The sequence below is a fragment of the Agelaius phoeniceus genome, chromosome 20, assembly GCF_051311805.1.
Source record: "Agelaius phoeniceus isolate bAgePho1 chromosome 20, bAgePho1.hap1, whole genome shotgun sequence".
NCBI lineage: Eukaryota > Metazoa > Chordata > Aves > Passeriformes > Icteridae > Agelaius > Agelaius phoeniceus.
Window position 1 is genome coordinate 1434634 of NC_135284.1, and position 23325 is coordinate 1457958.

General features: G+C 50.2%; 2 protein-coding genes across 6 annotated transcripts in view; one reads left to right on the forward strand and one right to left on the reverse strand.

Annotated features, from left to right (window-relative positions):
- The window catches only part of ACACA (acetyl-CoA carboxylase alpha), a 107690-nt gene extending 88562 nt beyond the window's left edge, over positions 1–19128 (forward strand). For 3 of the 4 annotated variants that reach the window (XM_054646889.2, XM_077188815.1, XM_054646890.2), the window contains 6 exons: positions 5054–5231; positions 5864–5976; positions 12479–12633; positions 13166–13336; positions 15969–16105; positions 16282–19128. In XM_054646889.2, the coding sequence (XP_054502864.1) occupies positions 5054–5231; positions 5864–5976; positions 12479–12633; positions 13166–13336; positions 15969–16105; positions 16282–16408 (881 nt within the window). In that variant the 3' untranslated portion in view covers positions 16409–19128. Of the gene's footprint in view, positions 1–4598; positions 4860–5053; positions 5232–5863; positions 5977–12478; positions 12634–13165; positions 13337–15968; positions 16106–16281 lie in introns of those variants that run through there. The other variant, XM_077188816.1, reaches the window with a different exon arrangement.
- AATF (apoptosis antagonizing transcription factor) overlaps positions 19018–23325 on the reverse strand; it is a 40236-nt gene continuing 35928 nt past the window's right edge. For both annotated transcript variants that reach the window (XM_077188818.1, XM_054647007.2), the window contains one exon: positions 19018–21061. In XM_077188818.1, coding sequence (XP_077044933.1) covers positions 20998–21061 — 64 coding nt within the window. In that variant the 3' untranslated portion in view covers positions 19018–20997. The remainder of the gene's footprint in view (positions 21062–23325) is intronic.

A 23325-nucleotide genomic window follows, 5' to 3' on the forward strand; every position in this document is an offset into this window, starting at 1 on the left:
TGTCCTGGGGATGGTTTGGGCTCTGTCTTGGCTGCTCAGGGCACCACAGAGTGCTGTTTGAAAGGTGGTGAAGTGCCAAGGATGTGAGGTTGATATAGTGTAAAATGTGAAGTGAAAGATTGGATCAGGGCCTCTTACCTGTGTGAGGGAGGTTACAGGAGCTCTCAGGGTGGCAGAGGCTCCTGGGCTCTGCTGCTCCTCAGCTGGGCACAAGGCAGAGCCTTTGGGGGTTTGCAGAGGCAAAGGTGAGAAGTGGCAGAAGAGGGCAAAATTCTTCCCTCTGGAAAACACCCCTTGCCTGTGAGGGTGGATTCTGCTCCGTGTGCTGCTGCTGCACCCTCTACATGAGCTGCTTTCCCAGCCACACAACTCACTGGGAAGTTGTTGATGTAATTTTAGCTTATTTATATACCTTATTTAGTCCTTAAACATTGTTTTACCTCAAAATGTCATGTCTGGCCTTGCTGGGTTCCTCAGAAGCTGCGTTTGAGCTTTGGGGCTGTGTGGAGCAGGCAGCACGAGGATGTTAATATTTCTATTGCATATCCCAAGTTATTCCAGGCAGCTGGCAGCAGGAGAGGGAAGGACAGAGCCACTGCAGTTTGCACCTTGCTCCTTGCATTTTCCAGCCTCCTGCTTGCTGCTGGTGTCTCCTGACACTCTCGGGGTCCCTTGGGGAGTTGTTTGCAGTTTTGGTTTCAGTGCTGGCTGGGGATTATGCAGGGAGGGAAAATAAACAATTATGCCACCCCTCAGTGCACACAAACACACTGCCAGGAGCCGACTGCACTGTGGGTAAAATGACTCCAAAATTGTGTGTAATGAGTAGGAAAAGATTAGAGACAGCTCTTGCTATGCTGAAAATTGACATTAGTGAAGGGGGAGGAAAAGGAAAAAAAAAAAAAAGGGAAAAAATTAAACCCCCTCCTTCCTAGCCAGCCTGGGAGGTCTAATTCCTGCTGCAAAAGAAATAAATAAATAACCCTAAATAAAGGCAGCTCGTGGTGTGGTGCTGTCCCCAACGAGCTCTCTCCGTGGCCAGAAGGCTCCTGAGCATAATGCAGGATGAAATGCTGAAAAGCTGGCTGCAATATTGTGCTGCAGGAGCCATTTGGCAGGGCTTGATTTGGGCTTCACTTGGGCGAGGCAGCGCTGACCCACGGCCGGGAGACACCGAGCGTGAAATTCCCTGGAAATCAGCACCAGGGTCCTGCCTGCCCCAGGGGCTGAGCACAGGCAAACCCCCCCGGGGGGAGCTCGGGTTTCACTGCTCCCTTCTGCCCGGGACTGAGCCTAAACAGCGATCAAAGAAAGGGAAAAGAGACAGAAAAGCAGAGTGAAGAGGCTGGGCTGGGTGCTGGGTGCTGGGCTGGGTGGTGGGTGCTGGATTGTGGGGCTGGATTCCGGGTTGTGGGGCTGGATTCTGGATTGTGGGGCTGGGTACTGGGTTGTGGGGCTGGATTCTGGGTGTGGGGATGGGTGCTGGGTTGTGGGGCTGGATGCTGGGTTGTGGGGTTGGATTCTGGGTTGCATGGTGGATTCTGGATTGTGGGGCTGGGTGCTGGGTTGTGGGGCTGGGTGCTGGGTTGTGGGATTGATGGGGTGGATTGATGGGGTGTCATGGCCAGTGTTTTCTCCAGGTCCCCTCTGCTGTGCCAGGCAGGCTGGTGGGATCTGCTCCAGCTCCAGAGGGGCAGGGAGGGCTCTGAGGGCCAGGATTTACCCACGCAGGGAGGTGGGGACACCTGCAGCAGGCTGTGTGTCCCTGTGGGGTGGGCACAGAGATAGGCACAGAGCTCTGTGGGCACTGCCCACCTGTGCAGAGCCAGCTCTGCTCTCCTGGGGCATCCTGCAGCATCTCTGCCCTGCTGATGGAACCCCAGGCTGGTCTGGGGTGGGAGGGACCTAAAGGTCACCTCATTCCAACCCCCTGCCATGGACAGGGACAGATCTCACTGGGCCAGGCTGCTCAGGTTGGGCTGAGGTTTAAATTAAACCAGGAATTTTGGCCTGGAGCACCGTGGGGACCCCTTGGTGGTGGCAGTCAGGGAGGGGAATGCTCCTCAGCAGATTTCACAGCCACATCTGGGTGTCTCCAGCAGCTCCACCAGCCTTGGGGAAGAGTTGGGTGTGCAGAGGCAGCCAGCACTTGGTTCTGTTTAATGACAAATATTGGGGTTTAATCAGTTCTTTCCTCAGGAGGCTGCTGGGGCATTCCCAGAGGGAGCAGAGCCAGGCAGGGGGAGTTCACACTCCTGCCAGGCTGAGCCCAAAGGATCCACGGGCACAGAAAGGATCCAGAGGGATCCACGGGCACAGAAAGGATCTCAAAAAGTATGCACAGGCACAGAAAAGATCACAAAAAGGATGCACAGGCACAGAAAGGATCCCAAAAGATCCACAGGCACAGAAATGCTCCCCTGACCACCTGCTGGAAAATGAAATCCCTTCCTGATCACACCTGGGAAATCTGAGGGAGGTTTGGAGCTCGGAGAAAGCATCAGGCTCCCCCAATTCCTCTGCCTCTCCTCCCTCTGCCCTGTTCAAACAATTAGTGCTGCTCTTCTCTGCACTTCACCTGAGTAAAATATACACCCGTGGCAGGAGTGAAAAATGTATTGCTAATTACACAATTATATTATTATGTAGCACTAGTAAAAAATGTCTAGTAAAGAATTAATTCAGTTAAAATAATTTGAATCAAGCAATTATTTTCTTAACACTAGAATTAGCTGAAAGTACTTCAAGTGGTTTATTACTAGCACTACATAATAAAATAATTGTATAATTAGTAATAAATTTGTCACCCCTTTTGAGTCTTTTTCTTTGCTCAGGACAAAGGGAAAGGTTGGAGTTTTGTTTGGTTCTCACTCCTCACTGTCTCTGCTGGGATTTATGTTTATTCCCAATTAGAGGGAATAAATTGTTCTTCCTTTTGTCAGCATTTGATACCTCTTAAATAAGATGAAATTCCGTTTCTTGAGTGTTTGGGCAATGACCTTGGAAATGAAATGGAGAGATCCTATCAGTGCCTGTGGTACTAATATATATTTTTATATATTTTTTGTGTATAAAATCTGTATATAAATTTTTGTATTCATATATATATATATGAATATAAAAATTTTATATATATTAAATATATATTATTCATATAAATATAAACATAAAAGAGTGTTTCCTAAAGAGTTAATTGCTTAATTATGTTCATGTTAATACTTAACACTAAAATGAGGGTTAAATGACAAAGGCACCTTGGCTGTGGTCTCTCCTTTCCCCAGAAATGAGGCTTTCCTCGAGGGATAGGAGGATTTTAGATGAATAAAAGTGTCTCAGTGTTCCCAGGCTGTTCCTGTTGCAGCAGGTGTGAGGTACATAAATGCAGATCCTTTATTTTCTCTACACTGGTATTTTAATGGCCAGAAAAAATGAGGCAAACTGGGAGGGTCCAAGCAGAAAACCCAAATGCTGGAGGGGGTTGGAAGAGGGATGAGGGATGGATACCTGCAGTGTTTGAGGACAAACCCCACTGCAAATGCTGCTGCTGTTTGTGGTGAGCCTGAAGGAGAGCAGACATCGTGTAGGTGGTACCAGAGGTGTTGACATGAAATTAATGGGGAGGGAGGGGAAGTTTGGCTGAGTTCTGAGGGAAATCTCATCTGTTCGGCTGTGGAAATGTCCCTAAAGAAGCAGATTTATTGTTTGGGGTTTCTAAATGGGAGCTTTCAAAAGCACTGTGGAAGAAACAGTCCTGTGTGAACAAAGAGGTGGGCTAGATGAGCCTAATAACTATTTTTCATTTCTTGTATTTTGATTTAATACTTGTAGATATAATTATATGTAACAAAATATATATATTCAAGAGTGCCCGTTTCCATTACAAACTGTATCCATTAGAAACTATATCATCTCATAGAAATTCTTCTGCCTTCCCTTTTTCTCTTTTATTTAAATCACCTTTGGGGCTGATATTTTCAATGTACTGTCTTTACACAGTGGAGTTGTTCTTATTAATTTTGAGCAAAGTGCCTTAAACAAATTTTAATGGAGGGAGAGTGGAGTGCTGTTCCCCATCCCTCTCCACACACATTTTTATGAAGATCTGGAAAAGCTTTGCTGCCCTTAGGTGCATTTCATTCACATTACATGAGTTGTGGGAGAGGTCTGGGGTAGTGAGTCTGAAATTGGGCAGTGCAGACGTACCCAGGCTGATTTCCCAAACTGTGGGAATGTTCATGGGCTGGGAAGGCAGGGATGGATCATCCCCAGGACACCTGGTGTGGAGCAGTGATGAGCTGTGACTCCAGGCTGTGTGTCCCTGTCCCATCCATCCTGACCATCTGTGTGTCCTGTCCATCCATCCTGACCATCTCTGTGTCCATCCCATCCACCCTGACCATCTCTGTGTCCATCCCATCCACCCTGACCATCTCTGTGTCCATCCCCATCCATCCTGACCATCTCTGTGTCCATCCCATCCATCCTGACCATCTGTGTGTCCATCCCATCCATCCTGACCATCTCTGTGTCCATCCCATCCATCCTGACCATCTGTGTGTCCATCCCATCCATCCTGACCATCTGTGTGTCCATCCCAGCCGTTCTTGACCGTCTCTGTGTCCACCCCATCCATCCTGACCATCTCTGTGTCCATCCCCAGCCATTCCTGACCATCTCTGTGTCCATCCCCATCCATCCTGATTCTCTGTGTCCATCCCATCCATCCTGACCATCTCTGTGTCCATCCCATCCACCCTGACCATCTCTGTGTCCATCCCCATCCATCCTGATCCTCTGTGTCCATCCCATCCATCCTGACCCTCTCTGTGTCCATCCCATCCATCCTGACCATCTGTGTGTCCTGTCCATCCACCCATACCATCTCTGTGTCCATCCCATCCATCCTGACCATCTCTGTGTCCATCCCATCCATCCTGACCATCTCTGTGTCCATCCCCATCCATCCTGACCATCTCTGTGTCCATCCCAGCCATTCCTGACCATCTCTGTGTCCATCCCAGCCATTCCTGACCATCTGTGTGTCCCTCCCCAGACATGTATGACCAGGTGCTGAAGTTTGGTGCCTACATCGTGGACGGCCTGCGCGAGTACCGGCAGCCCGTGCTGGTTTACATCCCGCCGCAGGGCGAGCTGCGCGGCGGCTCCTGGGTGGTCATCGACCCCACCATCAACCCCAGGCACATGGAGATGTACGCTGACAGGGACAGCAGGTACTGACCCTCTGCCTGGACACGCTGCTGGGGCTGCCTGGCTGCTCCTCGTGGCCTGGGGATGGGTGGTTTCCATGGGCTTGGACGTGTGGGGCCTCGTCTGCGTTTTCACTGTGGAGAAAGTGGAGCTAAAAATTCCTCCAGTCTCCCAGATGGAGGAGGAATTGAAAATCTGACTCTGTGTCTTTAGAAGGCTGACCTATTATTTTATGGTATTATAGTAAAGAATATTATACTGAACTATACAGATATTACAGATATTTACAGAAGGCTTAACAAGATACTACTGAAAAAGCTGGGACTCTTTCCAGAGTCCTGACACAGCTGGACTGTGATTGGTCATTAAATAAAACCAATTCACATGGTGGATAAACAGTCTCTAAACTACATTCCAAAGTAGCAATACACAGGAGAAGCAAATGAGATAATATTGTTTTCATTTTTCTCCGATGCTTCTCCGTTCCCAGGAGAGGAAATCCTAGCGAAGGGATTTTTCAGAAAATATGACAGTAACAATCCTCCCTTTGCTCTGTCTCCCTCCCCACGCTTTCCAGCAGGTGTTGAACCATTCAGTGTAGTGTCTGATGACACAGAGTCAGGTGCAAGAAGTGCTGTTCTTTTCTCTCCTGCAGAGGAGGGATCCTGGAGCCCGAGGGCACGGTGGAGATCCGGTTCCGCAGGAAGGACCTGGTGAAGACCATGCGCAGGGTGGACCCCGTGTACATCCACCTGGCCGAGCGCCTGGGTACGTGGCACAGCCCCTGGGCGCCCCTCAGGGGGCATCTCATCACTGCTTTTCATTCTTATTTACTGGCATTTTTATCTGTGTGGCTTGGGAAGAAAACCAGCGAGACCACGGCATGTGTGTGTGATGGTGCTCACAGGGGTCCCAGGGTGAGGGAAGAGACGAGGATCTGACTCCATGTTTCAGAAGGCTGATTGATTATTTTATCATATATATTACATTAAAACTATACTAAAAGAATAGAAGAAAGGATTTCATCAGAAGGCTGGCTAAGAATAGAATAGGAAAGAATGATAACAAAGGTTTGTGGCTCGGACTCTCTGTCAGAGCCAGTTGGGCTGTGATTGGCCATTAATCAGAAACAACCAACATGGGCCAATCACAGATGCACCTGTTACATTCCACAGCAGCAGATAATCAATGTTTACATTTTCTTCCTGAAGCCTCTCAGCTTCTCAGGAGGACAAATCCTAAAGAAAGGATTTTGCATTAAAAATGTCTGTGACAGGTGTGTACCTGTGAGATGACGCTCATGCATGCTCAGCATACCCAGGGGTTTATAGCTGATTTCTCTTTTTTATTATATTTTATTGACTGGATCTCACAACAGACCCTCACTGCAGATGCCTGGGTCTAATTTCCAGCTCAGCAATTGCTCAGCTCACTAAAGGTCTGTGGGCCAAGCCTTCAGCAGGCGTCGTTTCATATAAGGAAGGGTTTGATCAGACATTTTGGGCTGCTGGACTGTCACTGAGTGTCTGGGGTAGTTTGCAGCAATGACATCTGTGTGCTCTTCAGTTCCAAGGGAATGAGGAATGTTGTCCATGTCTCTGTGAGCAGGGGCTGTGCAGAGCTCAGTGCTGCCATGGCCAGGGTTGTGTTATTACCGCTCCGAGTGATCCCAGCGCCTGCTGTACACTCAACATCCCAAAATACAGAGTGTTCAGCAAAATGCACTTAATATCAGATATGTTCTCTCTCAGGGGAATAGGCTTTTTAAATAGTCCTTTACTGGCTCTTACTATAAGAGTATAATCTTACAGAGCCTCCTTTTACCTCCAAAATTGACTACATTTCAGTGGAGGGAGAAGTGTGCCATGTGGGTATGGCTTGAATTTATAAAGCCTTTTGGGATCCTTCAGGAGGAAAAGTGTTCTGCAAATGACTGATAAATCCTGGCTATTGCTGCAGTTACATTTTACTATTTGGCTTTTTTTTTTTAATTTATGGCAGGGCAACAATTTATATACAAAACAACCCTCCTGATATGCCTCGGGAAGAGAATAGTAACGGGTGAAGGGTGAGGAGTGCCCTGGGATGGTGGAAGGTGTCCAATGAAATGATCTTTAAAGTCCTTTTCAACTCAAACCATTCTGTTATTCCGTGACTTAAATCCCAGGTTAAAAGTCTGCAGCGAGGAGGTTATTTTCAGAAAACCTCACTTTTGGCCTCTGTCAGACTTGACAGTTTTCCTTTAGGAGCAAAGGGACAGTGACCACCCCAAACCGTGGGGACCCAGCTCAGAGTCCCAGAAAAGCCTCTCTGGAGGTGTTCAGTGGAGTTCCTCAGGCAGGCAGGACCCTCATCCCCCTCTCCCACGGGTGTGTGTCAGACAGGGAGCAGGAATCTCCAGGAAGGGGAAATCAGAGGTGTCCTTGGGAGGGGAATGTGCTGAGCACTCAGCTGGGCCCTGCAGGTGAATGGCCCTGCAGGGCAGCCCTGCTGCTGCTGGCAGTGTTCACCTTCACCTGCCCACACCCCTGGCAGTGCCAGCAGCACAGCAAGCCCTGCTCCAGCAGAGCCCATGGCCTGGGGATGGATCCATCCCCTGGAGAATGCTCTGGACAAAGGCTGGAGCGTGGCAATCCTGCGGGGAGGGGGAGCAGAGCATCACCTTCACTCTCACCTCTGTGGCTGCAGGGCACCTGCAGGCCACCCCTGAATCCTGTGGGACACTGAAAAAACCCACAGGGGCAAAGATGGGGTAGAGTTTTCTGCCAACAGCCTCACAAACCCAGCTCCATGTGAGGAGCCAGGAGCCTGCTCGGGGCTTTTTCCCCCCTCTTCCTCTACAGGGTAATTACTCCCAGCAAACTCCATACACTTTAATTAAAATGACTGCAACACAAGAGCAAGTCACTTACAACTGTACATAGGGAGAGCTCTAAAAGCTTCAGTCACTGATAAGCATCTCCCTGAGATGGATGTAATTGCTGCCAGCACTGGCTGATCATCACTGTTGTTTTGCCACTAATTCAATACCAGAGCAGCAAAGCCAGGATTGCAGGACACACTGAATTGCATAATTTTTTCCCCTTTTTTTTTTTTTTTCCTTTTTTTTTTATTTTATTTTTTTGCTGGTTTTCTTTCTGGCCAATTTAAAATTTGTCAAAGTCGGTCTTCTTCTGGATCACTGCCCTTTGATATTTCGCGCACTCCATTTGCCACAAACAAGCCGCAGGGCCGCAGTTCATGCTGACTCCAGCAGAAGCAGAGAAAGCTCCATTTATCTTACACTGCCTGCTGAATTCTTACTCATTAGCTGGGGGTTCACTGCCTCTCTTTAACCCCTGAGTGGCTGTCATCCCTGCCCAGAGCTCTGGGGAGCAGCACCAGGAGCTGCTCTCCCGCCAGCCCACGCCGGGGCCGGACGTGGTGGATGGGGAGATATTGAATCATTTGACATAAATCTGTTCATTATCAATTCTGCAGCAGCATTGCTGCAATGTTGATTAGCCCCCGTGGTTTATTAAAGTGTCACTCAGAGCTGGGCTGCTCCAGCAAGGGGCAGGGGGAGAGAGGGTGGCCCTGCCCCTGGCCCAGGGCACGTCCCCACGTGGGCAGGGACATCCCCACAGGTGGGCAGGGATCACCCAGAAATGTGGGCAGGGGCAGCCTGCAAGCCTTGGGCCACAGCTCAAAATACAGAGACTCAAATTTTATTGATTTATTACAATTAGACTAAAACACGTGGTGAGAATAAGCCTCATTGTACAGATTCTGTGCCTCTTGTCAGAGGTGCAGGGAAATGGGTGCAAAGATGGGGTGGGATGTGGGTGAAAGGAATGGCAGAATGGCTCCAGTCACAGCAAGGCTGGCTATTGCATTTCCATGTTTCTGGTAGGAAAAAGGCAGCCTCTGGTCATCACCTGATGCACGTTGTGATAGTGGGAATGTCCTCCTTGCTGGTCCTGTGAGGTGTTCCTGTGTGCTGAATGTGCCTCTGGTTTTATTTATTTCATTTATTTCATTTCCTAGGGCAGTCAGTCTGCGCTGCTGGGGCTTGGTTCACACCTTACTTGGCTAAAGAGCCCCCAAAATTGCCTTTAAATTTCCAAATAATGAGTGAACACTCAAGTATTCATCACTCAGCTCCACTTCAGCACAGCTGTTCCTCTCTGGAAATGAACATTTTGGGGTGCAGGACCAGAACTGACCCTCACTGCCAGTTTTTCAGGAAAACCTGGGAGGAGCCCTGCTCTTCTGATTCCACCTCTCACGGGGTGCTGGATAAACACAGGTTGTAACTTGGTTTTGTGGGTGATGCTGTTTCAGAAGCTGCTTCCCTGTGCAGGTGCTGCTGCATTTAAATTGGTGTTAATTCACAATCACAGGGCTCCCAGAGCAAGTCCTGCTTTCTCTCAGCTCCTCCTTGGCACTGGGGTATCCTCCCAGAGGGGCTGGGGGTTGGAATTTTTTTGGAATTATGTCCCTGCCACACTTCAGCTGCTGGGAAATGAGACCTGAGGAGCAGAGAGGGAAGGGGCAGGGTGGGAACCTCGGGGATTCTGTGCAAGGATATTTGCAGCCTGTGCCACGAGCTGGTGTGACCTTCACTGGCTGTTCATGCTGCACCTTTCTGACATAAATCCTGCTGAATATTTAGTGAAGCAATTACAGCCTGTCTCATTTAAAGAAACAAGAGACAATCCAAAAATGCCTGTCTCTCCAGGGACGTGAGTGGCTCCCTGTGACCTTCCCTCTCCCCTCTGGAGCAGTTCCCTCCAGCTGGGCTGGGGGAGTTTCTGGGCAGCCTGGACACCTTTGGCATTTCTGCTGCCTTTGCTGATTTCCTGGAATCCCAGGATGGCTGGGATTGGAAGGAACCCTAAAGCTCATCAGGGACACCTTCCCCTGTCCCAGGGTGCTCCCAGCCCTGCCCAGCCTGGCCTTGGGCACTGCCAGGGACCCAGGGGAAGCCAGAGCCTCCCACCCTCCCAGGAGAGAGTGAATTTATGTCTGGCCACTGTTGTGCTCAGGGCAGGAGCACAGGAGGTGAGGTTCAGGTGTGAGGCTGTTGCTGCAGTGGGGTGAGGTGGGACCCAGAGCTGCTGCTTGCCCAGGGCATCTTTCCAACCTGGTTAAGGCAGCTCTGCTGCTGATTCAAAGAGAAGAGAGGAAGGCTTGTAGGGCCAGGGGGTGCTGGGTGCTGCCTGCCCTGGGGGGCTCCTCTGGGGTGTTGGGAGCAGGGCTGAGAGGTTTCCCAGCCCCTTCCCACCCCAGCACTCCCCGGAGCCGCGGTGACACGGAGGCTGCAGAGGAAAAGGTGACATTTCCTGGCCCTGCCCTGTGCTCCCTGCCAGGCCAGGAGGGTCACTCGTGTTCCTGGTGCTGCCCCTCCGTGTGCCAGCTCTCTCCTCATGGAATGGGGCTGTCTGGGAGCGCTGCTCCTTTTGTTTCCCTATTGATTAGCAGCCAATCCATACCTGGAGGTCTATAATGCTCCTATGATTTAAACTTTAACAGTTTCATTAACTGTCAAGTACCTCTAGAGCAAAGGAATCCCATATTTTAACTCCCCTCTCCTTGCCAGGATAAGATTTGTGGAAGGAGACTTCTTTTTTTCCCTTTTATTTATTTATTAATTTTTTTTTTTTACCTTAAGAAATAAATAAATAAAGCCCAGGCTTTCTGAAAAACCCTGAGGCCTCGAGATCTGACTAGGAAAGAAAGAAAACCATTCCAAGATATTTAATTGTACAGGGGGCTTACGGGATTGATCGAGAGCTTAGCTTTTTACAATGGTGCAGTGAATAAGAAATGCTCCTGACAAACGATCGATGATGGGATAATCACTCTTTATCCCCCCTCCTCATTGTTACCTTCTTTCTTCCAGGAGAACAGGGTTCAGAAGTCAAAAATCTTTATAGACGCTGCTTTTAAATTAAGCAGAAAATAGACATTGACATATTTGTTAATCTCACCTAAATCATTACTGGGCCTGCCTGGGTGGACTCGGTGGCAGGGGCTGGAATTCACCAACAGGGCTGCCCTGAGTGCTTGTGTTGCCATTGAAACCAGGGAGCCTGGGAGTTCAGCCTGGATAAATATAGATAATTTTTTATTCTGAAGGTTAGAAGGGGAGCTTCTCTTAATTAAAACCTTCTTACTCGCATCTGAAGGGTTAGGTAACATTTATATTGGTAGGCACAGGGAAAACATTCCTTCCCTGGGAAGGATCTCTGTCTGGAGGGCTTGTGCCTTGGAAAAATACATCTATGGGGTGTGTGAGCAGGCACTGGAATAAGAACACATATGGGGTGTGTGAGCAGGCACTGGAATAATAACATCTATGGGGTGTGTGAGCAGGCACTGGAATAAGAACATGTATGGGGTGTGTGAGCAGGCACTGGAATAAGAACACATATGGGGTGTGTGAGCAGGCCCTGGGGTGCTCAGGCCACTGGGGAGCTCCTCCCTTTGGTCCAGCAGCCTTGGATTATTGTGTCTGTGGGAATGAGGCGTGGAAGGAGCAGCAGCATCCTGGGATGGAGCCCCCAGGATGCTGTCTCAGCTCCCAGCTGTGGTTTAGAGGCTTCCTGAGCACAGGTTAATATCTGCTCTTCATGCTCAGGAGCCTCTGCTGGAATCTCCCTGCATGGATTTGTCTGATCCCCCTCTGTGAGCCTGTTTGGGCAGTGAATTCGAGCCTTGGATCATGCACTGGGTGAAGCTGGTCCCTCCTGGGGTGTCTGTAAAGCTTCTGCCCACTGGTTTAAGCTGGGTTTGTTGGCTTGGGGTGCTCTGGCTTCCTGCTGGGATTGCAGAGCCCCTGGAGTGGGCTAAAGGAGAGCTTGGTGTGGTGAAGGTGGAGTGCCATGGTCTGTGTTTCTTGCTAAATGAACAGCAGTGTTCGGACATTATTCTCTTTTAGGAGTAAGTCCTGTAAATGTCACTTAATTGATGGCTTAGATGGTTGGCATTTAAATGGAACAGAGTTTCCATGGTGAAAACACCCTCAGAGCCCTTGCCAGAGTCTCTGTGGCACCAAATCTGGGCTGGAGCAGAGATTTGCTGGGCACTGCTGGGAGCTGATGCTCCGGGGCTTGTCCTTTGGCTTTTCCAAGTGCTGGACTGCCTGGAACCGCACCCCTGAGCTTCCCCAGGGTGTGATCTGTGACCCCTGAGCTGTGTGTGGTTTCAGGCACCCCCAGGGTCTGATCTGTGTGTGGTTTGAGCACCCCAAGCTTCCCCAGGTTCTGATCTCTCTGTGTGGTTTCAGGCACCCCCGAGCTGAGCCCGGCTGACAGGAAGGAGCTGGAGGCCAAGCTGAAGGAGAGGGAGGAGTTCCTGGTGCCCATCTACCAGCAGGTGGCCATGCAGTTCGCTGACCTGCACGACACCCCCGGCAGGATGCAGGAGAAAGGGGCCATAACTGTGAGTGTCCCACAGCTTCCCTGGGCATGGGGCTGGAGCCAGACCCTCCATCACCATGGACAGCTCCTGGTGTCCCACAGCTTCCCTGGGGACAGGGCTGGAGCCAGACCTTCCATCACCATGGACAGCTCCTGGTGTCCCACAGCTTCCCTGGGCATGGGGCTGGAGCCAGACCCTCCATCACCATGGACAGCTCCTGGTGTCCCACAGCTTCCTGGGGACAGGGCTGGAGCAGACCCTTCCATTACCCTGTGGAGCTCCTGGTGTCCCACAGCTTCCCTGGGGATGGGGATGGGGCTGGAGCCAGACCTTCCATGGCCCTGTGTAGTTCCTGGTGTCCCACAGTTTCCTGGGGACAGGGCTGGAGCAGACCCTCCATCACCCTGTGCAGCTCCTGGTGGGACAGGGTGGGATCCCTGGGGGATCTCCCTCTCGTGCCAGGGGACAGAGGGGGTCCCAGCCCGGGTTTAATTTGGGAATGAGCCGTGTCTGTGTCTGTTCCTGCCGTCCCTCACCGCTGTGCCCCGGGCAGGATGTCCTGGACTGGAAAACCTCCCGGACGTTTTTCTACTGGCGGCTGCGGCGGCTGCTGCTGGAGGAGGCCGTGAAGAGCAAAATCCACGAGGCCAACCCCGAGCTGACGGACGGGCAGATCCAGGCCATGCTGCGCCGCTGGTTCGTCGAGGTGGAGGGCACGGTCAAGGTCAGTGTGGGCTGGTGGCACCAGGGACAGCAGGGACCACGGCCATTCCTGCCAGGGTGCTGCTCAACCTGCAGGCACCAAAGGAACAGCAGGGAGCTGCTCTTGGCTTGGTTTGGGCACAAGCCTCCAATCTCAGTTTATTTTATTATTTTATTTTATTTTATTTTATTTTATTTTATTTTATTCTATTTTATTTTATTTTATTCTATTTTATTCTATTTTATTTTATTCTATTTTATTTTATTCTTATTTTATTTTATTTCATTCTATTCTTTTTTATTTTATTTTATTTCAGTTTATTTTATTCTATTGTATTCTATTTTATTCTTTTTATTTTATTTATTTTATTCTATTCTATTTTAGTCTATTTTAATCTATTCTATTCTTTTTTATTCTATTGTATTCTATTTTGTTTTTCTATTTTTTCTATTCTATTTTATTTTTCTATTTTTTCTATATTATTCTATTTTATTTTTCTATTTTTTCTCTTTTATTCTATTTTATTTTTTATTTTTTCTCCTTTATTCTATTCTGTTTTATTTAATCTATTTATATTGCTTAATTTCATGTATTTATTTAATTTTCCTTTGTTGTTATATTACATTATTTAATTTTATTTATTTTCTTTCTTTATTTGTTTCATTTTATTTTACTTTGTGTTACTTTATTTTAATTTGTTACTTTACTTATTTTACTTTATTTTTTAAAAATTTTATTTATTTTACTTTCTTTTTAAAAATTCTGTTTTATTTCAGTGTTTTATTTTTTAATTCTATTTTTTTTTTCCGTTCTGTTTTTGAAGTCCCCAGCACCCAGGGGTTCCAGGGAAGGGGGGAATGTTCTCTGGAGGGCAGCAGCCTTTCCAAGGTAGAGCCTGAGCTCACCAAAAGCAGGCAGCTCGTTAGCTAATACATTACACCAATCAAGGAGAGTTATCTTAAGCCACAATTAATCTGCTCCCTGGCATATGTTGATAGGGAAGCATCATGCTGTTTCTTAATTAAAAGCAAACGGATTAAAAATGATTAATAAGAGTATTAAATATTCTCCTAAACGAAAAGCTTTGGGATTCTTGGGTAAATGGAGCTTTCCACAGGTCTGGGGCTGTGCTGCAGCTTCCCGGGCTGGGCTTTCCCCCCTTCCCTGGAACCTGCCTTTGTATGCAGGGGCTGTTTGCTGCCTGGCAGGGGCACAGGCAGGGAGCAAAACTCCGAGTTTCAAATCATCATAAGGAGAAAAACAATGAAATAAGCAAAATCTTGAAGTGACATCACCGGGCTGAGACAATCAGAGACATCGTGTGAAAGGAAATAAAATCATCCTGGGGTTTCTGAAGTGTGTCAGGGGCTGGGATGGGCTCTGACACCAAAATTCCTCCCTGGCAGGGTGGGCAGGCCCTGGCACAGGTGCCCAGAGCAGCTGGGGCTGCCCCTGGATCCCTGGCAGTGCCCAAGGCCAGGCTGGGAGCACCTGGGATAAGGGAAGGTGTCCCCTCTGCACAGCTCCTGACAGGAGGGGACAGCCAGGGAACAGGGACAGAGGAGAGGGAACAGCCTCAGGCTGGGCCAGGGGAGATCCAGGGCTGGAAACTGGGAAGGAAATTTCCTTGGGAAGGAAAATCCTCCATGGAAAAGGAAATTCCTCCATGGAAAAGGAAATTTCTCCTTGGGAAGGGAAATTCCTGCATGGGAAGGAAATTCCTGCATGGAAATTCCTCCCTGGGAAGAGCTGCCCAGCCCTGGCCCAGCTGCCCAGGGCAATGCTGAGTGCCCATCCCTGGAGGGATTTAAAATCCCTGTGGATGTGGCACTTGGGGACAGGGTCAGTGGTGGCCTTGGCAGTGTGGGGAATGGTTGGACTCGGTGACCTCAGAGGTTTGTCCAGCCCCAAGGACTCTGTCACTCCTGGCTCTGTGTCCCAGAGGTCTGGCTCAGGAGGTGCCACCACGGTGTCAGCACCCCCAGCTCATTGTCATTCTGCCTTTGACTTGGTTAGTGATAACAGAGAAGGATAGTGCACCTTTAAATGAGGAGCTTTGTGTTTAATTACCCAAATAAAATGACATAAATATGAATGAGTGCTAATGGCAGTACTTGCTTTTCCGGAAACCATTAACAAAACGATTCTTAAATGATTTGTAAAGAAAATGAGAGGAGAGGAGAGAAGGCTGTTAGGGGCTCACACTCTCCTGAGTTATTACACAGCCAACTATCTAGCAAATATCAGGTGAAATGATCTTGTGAAAGGCACAAAGGGGGTTGTGGCTGAGGGTCCAGATGCTCCAACCTGCTCTGCTGAGCTGGGGCAGGCTGGAGGCGATGGGGACTCACAGGTTTAGCACTGGGAGAATCCCTGGAGCAGCTGCATGTCAGGTCAGCCATGTTCCGCCAGAATTTGGGGAGCTGATAACCAGGGAAACTGGGATTTATCTGGGACAGCTGCAGCTTGTTCCCTGCAGCACTGACCAAGCACCTCCTTCCATCACATTCATGGCAGGATGCAAAAGAAATGGATAATGTTTGACCTTGTGCTGATTGTCAGGTGTGTCTGTGGGGGTGCCCAGCCAGATGTGTGGGGTGAATCTGGGCAGTGGGCAGGGCTGGCTGCAGGCTGAGCTGTGGCATTTTGGCAGGCCTACCTGTGGGACAGCAACAAGGACCTGGTGGAGTGGCTGGAGAAGCAGCTGACGGAGGAGGAGGGCGTGCGCTCGGTGGTGGAGGAGAACATCAAATACATCTCCAGGGATTATGTGCTCAAGCAGATCAGGAGGTGAGCAGGGAGGGGGCCTGGCTGGGCTCGGGGCTGGCTCCAGAGCTCCTGCCCTCCCCGTGGGGCACGAGTGTCCTGAGGAAGCTCCCGGCTGCTCCCGGCCCACTCACAGCCCCCTGGATCCCTGCTGGGAGCTCCGGAGCTGCCTCACTCTCTGCCCTCTCTGCTCTTCACAGCCTGGTCCAGGCCAATCCCGAGGTTGCCATGGATTCCATCGTGCACATGACCCAGCACATCTCCCCCACGCAGCGGGCCGAGGTCGTGCGGATCCTCTCCACAATGGACTCTCCCTCCTCCACGTAAGAGCCCGGGCTGCTCCTGGCCCTGCCCGGGGCGGGATCTGCCCTTTGTCTGCTCGGGGAGGCTCCGGGAGCGCTGCTGCAGGGACAGTTGGATTGTTCCAGGCCAGGCTGGCCAGAGGGAGCGTGTCCTTTGGCCAGGGACACGAGGCAAACGTACAAACACGAGCGGAACGGAGCCGTCCTCCTGTACCTTATTTATTGATCAGAGCGGGGCTGGGCGCTCCGGAACCGCGAGGCCTTGGCGTGGCAGGGCCTGCAGGGACACCCCTGTCCCTCCAGGGACGCCCCTGTCCTTCCAGGGACACCCCGTCCCTGCAGGGACCCCCTGCCCTCCCTCCCCTGCTCCCCGTGCCCGGCAGCAGCAGCTCCGTGCTGACAAGTGCCAATGTCCCCCTGTCCCCTCCCCGCAGCCCCTGGCTCTGTCACTGGTGATTCGTGTGTCACCCTCTGTCAGTGGTGATTTGATTTGTGTGTCCCACGTCTGTCTTGTCTCCTAGATAAAGGAAAACCAGCCTTTAGCTGCTGTGGCTGTGCCCCCAGGAGGCTCCCGGGCTCCCCAGGGCTCTGAAGGGTTTTGGGGGGCAGGAATTTGGGGGCTGAACCCCTGTGGCTTTGCCTTTGTGCCCAATTCCTTTAGAGCAGGCTGCGAATTTTGTGAAAGGTCCTTCTGGGAGGAGGCACAAGAGACCAAAGTGCAGCTGCTCAGCGTTTCTGCTCTCCCTCCCCTGATGTTTTCTAATGGGTGGGGAGCGCTCATCCCTTCCTGAGGGCAGCAGGAGGCAGCTCCAGGCAGCTGAGGTGAGGCAGGAGAAAGGACAGAGCCAAATCCCCAGTGGGGCTGGAACTGCAGAAGGAAATCTCAGTCTGAGGATCTGAGGAGAGCTTTTCTCCATCATCCTGCCCTGCCCCAGAGCTGCCTGGGCTGGGGAGGGGCCACTCTTTCCTGGGAATGTGAAAAAATGTTGGGTTTGGTATCTCATGGCAGTGGTCAGGAGGAAGCGGGTGGCAGCTGAGTGCAGGAAGGGGTGGCAGCTGCTCAGGTCCCCCCAGGCCAGCCCAGATCCCCAACTTCTTTCTACGTGTTTTTTATGTAACAAAAGCTCAGAGAAGCTGCAGTGCTGGAGGGAAGCAGAGCCCACCCCTCACACACAGCTCCAGCACGGGGCTGGGGCTGGGCTCTCCCGGGCTCACCAGTGATGGTCCTGGAGGAATTTCAGATTTTACAGCCCCTCCTTTAGCCCAGCAGGAAGGGCTGTAGGTCAGAACTGTGGTACATCAGGAGGGCTGTTTGAGGAGAGAACTAATCAATGATGCTGCCAGTGCCTCTCACCTGTCCCTGTTTCCTCCTGAAGTGCAATGCAGCCCTTCTGCCTGTGCTGCCAGTGACTGGAGGTGCCAGCCCGGGGTCGCTGCTCCCCTGCCCGTGGCCAGCAGAGCTCGGCCACCTGCAGGATTTGCTTTTTCTTAATAGTTAAGAACCCTAATTTGATTTAAGAGATTTTTTTTTTCCACTAGAGCCCCCTGAACAAGCCCCAAAGATGCTTTTGCTTACGCCAGGGTGGGCTGCAGCAGGACACACAGACAGAGAATGTGTCAGCCAGGCAGGACCGGGACTCGTGGGGTCCTCCCTGTCCCCATGGTGGTGTCACCAGCGTCCCTTTCCCAGGACATCTGCAGGTGCAGTGGGAGGGGTCCCCGTGCCCACCCTGCCACAGCCCCCCCATTTCAGTGTTACAGCACCGGCTCGGGCCTCGCTCATCTGGGGGTGAAGCAGCTCCAGAAAAATCTGTTGGGTGACACCGGGGTCTGGCAGTGCCCCGGGGGCTCTGGGCCTGCTGGGCCCTGTGGCAGCAGCACCTGGGGTGTCCCCAGGGGTGTGGGGGGGTCACCGGGTGGGGGGAGCCCCTGGGTACGAACGGTTCTCGCTGGTGCTGAAGAATTTCACTTACCTCAATTTCTTTTAATAAAAAGAATGAATTACAGAGCTGCTGCTGCTGCCAGTGCAATCTGTCACCCCTGGCCTGGGGGAGCTGAGCTTTGCCTGAGGCCAGGACTGCAGAGAGGGTTGGGTTCTGTGGGGTCCCAGCCCATCCCGGGTCCCCCCAGGTGTCCCCAAGCCTGGTGGTGGCCACTCCCCATTCCCATCCTCCATTGTCATCTTCAACATCACAGCCCATGGGACAAGCAGGGAAAAAACCCCGAACCACAGTGACTGCTGCTGAGGTGGGAGAACTCTGGGACCCTCTTCCAGGGCTGTTTTGTGGGCAGGGATGGCTGGACTGGATGATCTTGGAGACCTTTTCCAGCCTCATTCTGTGCCCTGCTCGGTAGGAAAGGCCCAGCAGGACTTTGGCTAAAGGATGTCCCTGGGAGCTGATCCACAAACACCCTTTGGAGGTGTCCCCATGAAAGCTGAGATTTAAATGTGCTCCCATGAGCCACCACAACCCCAGCAGTTGATTTTTCACATTTCTCAAACCAGAATCACGACAGTTAAAATCTGGGGGGTGGTGAGGGGACAGACCCTACTGAACTCCAGCATCACATTTAAAACTCTTTAGCCTAAAATATCTCCATATTAAAATGCCAAGAAAAGACATACCAAAGCTGTAAGCTCTCCAAAGCCCAAGATCAAAGTGCCATCATCTTTTAATGTAAACCTTTTGTTGCATCAACAGTCTTAAGAGGGATGAGAGACATCAAAATAAAAACTGAGACAAACTGGGGCTTTGTAGCTGTTTTTTGTTTTAGTCTCTTCTCTCAATTTGGGCCATGAAATAGGTCAGCTCCATTACTGATCAGCCTTCCCACAAATATTTAAAACAAATTGAATTGCACACCCAATACCCATCACAATTACGCCAGGCACAATAACTAAATTAGCAATTCAACAAAATAATTGGAAATGCGATTCTCTCCATTCCAGAGCCTCCCCCGGGGCTTTGGCCGATCTATGGGGGGAAAACTCTGCTTTACTAATTCTGCAGCTAATTAGAGACACACTTGTAAATGAAGTTGTTTGTCTGAAAGTTGAAATTCTTCGCTGTGGCGGGGTTGGGGGGAGAGGATTAAACACAACCCTCTGTCCCTCCCTCTGCACAGCCCAGTCCCCAAAACACCTCCGAGTGCTCTGCTAAGGTGCAATGCCCATTTGTGGAGGTACTAATTAGCAGCTGGATCATGAATTAATAAAGAATTAATATTCTGTTGTGGGGGGGGGGCGGGAAAGGGAAGATCTCAGTTGCTGTTAAATTGGCAGCATGAGGGCAACTTGGTGGAAATCGCCCTGGTCCTTTCTGTGTGCCCAGGGAGCTGTGCCCGTGCTGGGCACCATCACCTGGCAGCACTGGGGGTAAAGCAGCTCCCAACAAACCTGTTGGATTTTTTGGGGAGGCGCTGTCCCCCTGCTCCTGCTGTCCCACCACGCCAGAGCCCCTCGGGCTTTTCCTGCCCTTTTCCTGCAGCACTGCACACCAGGCCCTGTGTGAATCCCTTTTCCTGCCGAGCCAGTGCTGCCCCTGCAGCAAGGTCAGCGCTGCAGCGGGGCCGCCCGTCCCTCTCTGTCCCTCTCTGTCCCTCTCTGTCCCTCTGTCCCTCTCTGTCCCTCTGTCCCTGCCTGTCCCTCTGTCCCCGTGGTGTCCCCAGCCCAGGTGGAGGCAGGGATGGGATGGCAGAGGCTGCTGGAACGCTGATAAGTGAATTCTTATCTCCTCCAACAATACCGAGAAGTTATCACATGGAAAGTGCTTCGTGTTACCCTTTAACATCACAGCCAGAAAGGGAAGGGAAAAACCTCCTTCCAAAGGGTTTCAGGGACAAAGAGAGGCTGCAGAGAGCTGGCTCTGCTCCTGGGCTGCCCTGCGTGGCTGCAGCCCTGCCAGGGGGCTCAGAGCCCTGGGCACACAGCCTTGGATGTGCCTTGGATTCTGACCCATGGAGCAAATCACCACCTTTAGATGAAGAATTGCAAGTCAGGAGAGTTTAAGCAGAATAATAGTTAGTTTGTCACAGGGTGAAAAAGTAGAATTTTGGGGTTTTAGAATGGGGGCTCTGGGTCCCAAGATGGAGGAATTTGGGAGTGTTTTGTCCTTCTTGCTGCTTTTTCCTGGCCTCCATCTTCTGGGTGATGGTGGCACTTTTGGATTGGTTTAAGGTAGGAACACACTGCCTAACACAGGTGATAGGTATTGGAAAATTACTGTAAATAATGTTATTGGAAAATTATTGTAAATAAAATACACATAGTTCTTAGTATAAAAGACAACGCCACCCTCAGGGCAGTCAGTGTGCCTCTGTCTGACCTGCTGGACAGACCTCAGCAGGCCAGGGAAAGAATTTTATAGATAACAGAAAAATAAACAACCTTGAAAACCAGAACAGAAGAATTCTGACTCCTTCTTCCACTGCCAGGCTGGGAAAAAGAGACTTTCTAAGGCATCTTGGGGTCATTCTGAGCACAGATTTTGCTCCTGGGCAGCCAGAGGGAGCAGCTGAGGGCAGCAGCAGCAGGAGAACACAGGAGCTCAGTCCCAGCTCCTAATTCTGCTCTGCTTCTTCCCCTTTTGGGACACCAGGAGCTCAATCCAGCCCCTAATTCTGCTCTGCTTCTTCTCCCTTTGTGACCTTTCCAAACAGTGACCGGAACAGCTCCGTCCTGGGGAAAAAAGGGGAGAGGGAAAAGTCACTTTCCAAGGTGAAAATGGAACCAAAAAAGTGCCACAAACCCTCCCCTCCTTCAGTAGCAAAGGCCTGGTGTAATTAAAAATGCATTTGAGAATATTTTATTTTATTATTATTATTATTATTATTATTATTATTATTATTATTATTATTATTATTATTATTATTATTATTATATTGTTATTTATTATATTAATAAATACAGGCAGAGGGGGGGAGTGGTGTGAGCCCAATCCCAGGCAGGGCAGAAATACGGAAATATTCCAGTGTGCCTGGATATTGGATCTCCAGAGAATGAGGGTTTCTATAAGTTTGCCCTCTACAGACAGGCTCTTCAAGTAAGAAAACAAGATTGAATATTTTAATAGGATGTTCAGGCCGTGAGGAGGATTCAATCACACGGCCAACGTGGGGCTGTAATTTAGTTTTCATACATTTTCTTGGACAGTACTTGAAAAACAATGAAAATGACCCAGCAACAAGATTCCAATTAATATCCCATGTGCAGCAATTCTGATAACAGAAGCAAATTTCCCTTAAAAAAAAACTAAAAAAGAAAACTGGGCTGGTGTTATTTATCTTTAATTTTAGAAGCAGAGAACGTGAGCTGGGAGAAAGGAGGGGTTCTCATGAAGCAGGAATTTCTGGGATGGAGGGAAGAGCTGGATTTTCTCCATCTGCAGCTCCTAAAGCCTCTTGGCTGCACCCATGGAGAGGAGTGTTGGGTACACAATGGGATTTTTCCCTTCCAAGCACAGCAATATTTGGGTACACAATGGGGTTTTCCCTCCCAAGCACAGCAATATTTGGGTACACAATGGGATTTTTCCCTTCCAAGCACTGCAATATTTGGGTACAGAATGGGATTTTCCCTCCCAAGCACAGCAATATTTGGGTACACAATGGGATTTCCCCTCCCAAGCACAGCAATATTTGGGTACACAATGGGGTTTTCCCTTCCAAGCACAGCAATATTTGGGTACACAATGGGTTTTTCCCTTCCAAGCACAGCAATATTTGGGTACACAATGGGGTTTTCCCTTCCAAGCACAGCAATATTTGGGTACACAATGGGGTTTTCCCTTCCAAGCACAGCAATATTTGGGTCTGGGCCTGGCCCTGCTTGCAGACACCTCCATGGGAGGGTTCCCTGCCACTTCCAAAGGAGGAATTCCATGTTTGGCAGTGATGGCAGAGAAACCTCCCCAGGAGGAAGGGCAGGAATGAAATCTCAGGGCCAGCAGGGCAGCATGGACAGGCAGAGTTTTGTCCTGCCCACAGGGAACAGCCTCAAAGCTTCCCCAAAACCACCCTAAGGGATCTGGGGAAATCTGGGGAGTTCCTTGTCCCCTCTCCAGGCTCTCCAGGCCCTGCTCCCTTCCACATTTGTTCCTTTTTCCATGCCCAGGAATGTGAGGGAGCTCCAAACCAATGTGCACGTTTTGGGGAACCCCAGGAACGACTCCAGGAGAGCAAAGCTTCTGTGTCAGCCTCATGAGCAGCCAAACCCCCAAAGTGCAGCTCTGCAGCCTTTTCCAGTGGGGGAGAACCCAGGAGGAGAATTCCTGGGGTTTTTATCCTTGTTTCTGTGGGTTTGATGCTCTCCTGTGGGTGCAGGAGTTCGGGGATGGATGCAGAATCTGCTCCAATCCCACAGATTTTAAATCAACAGCCATTTCTCAAGCGAGCAGGGCCTGGGGAGATCTCAAGGAAGAATTTGTCTTTGCTGGCAGAGCAGTGTTTGCTGGCACTGTCAGGCTGTGGAAACTGCAGGGTTTGGGGTCAGGGGGTTCCCTCACCCTCCCAGGAACGGCAAAAGGAATGGGATGGAGCAGAGCCCCAGTTTTGGATCCTTCTGGGTAATGGCACAGCAGGGACAGACACCCTGGCAGAGAGACAGGAGAAGGAGGGAAACCAGGCACCCCCGAAACAGGGCAAACATCTCACCCTGAAAATCAAATGTTAAATACCCCAACCCTTCTCCACCCCCTCTCCTCAGCAGCCAGGCTCCCTTTCTTCTCCAGCCTCTCCCCTCAGCAGGATTTAACCATGCACAGAGTAAAACTCATCAATCCTCCAGGTTTAACCTTGTCTGTGTTTCAATTCACCAGGGTAAGTGCAGATTTTAATACTTTCAGCCCCCTTAAGGCTATGCATAATGAACTCGGATTTTGGTTAAAAAAATATCAAATTTCTCTCCTCCAGCCACAGATATGAGCCACCAGCCCTGAGGCAGAG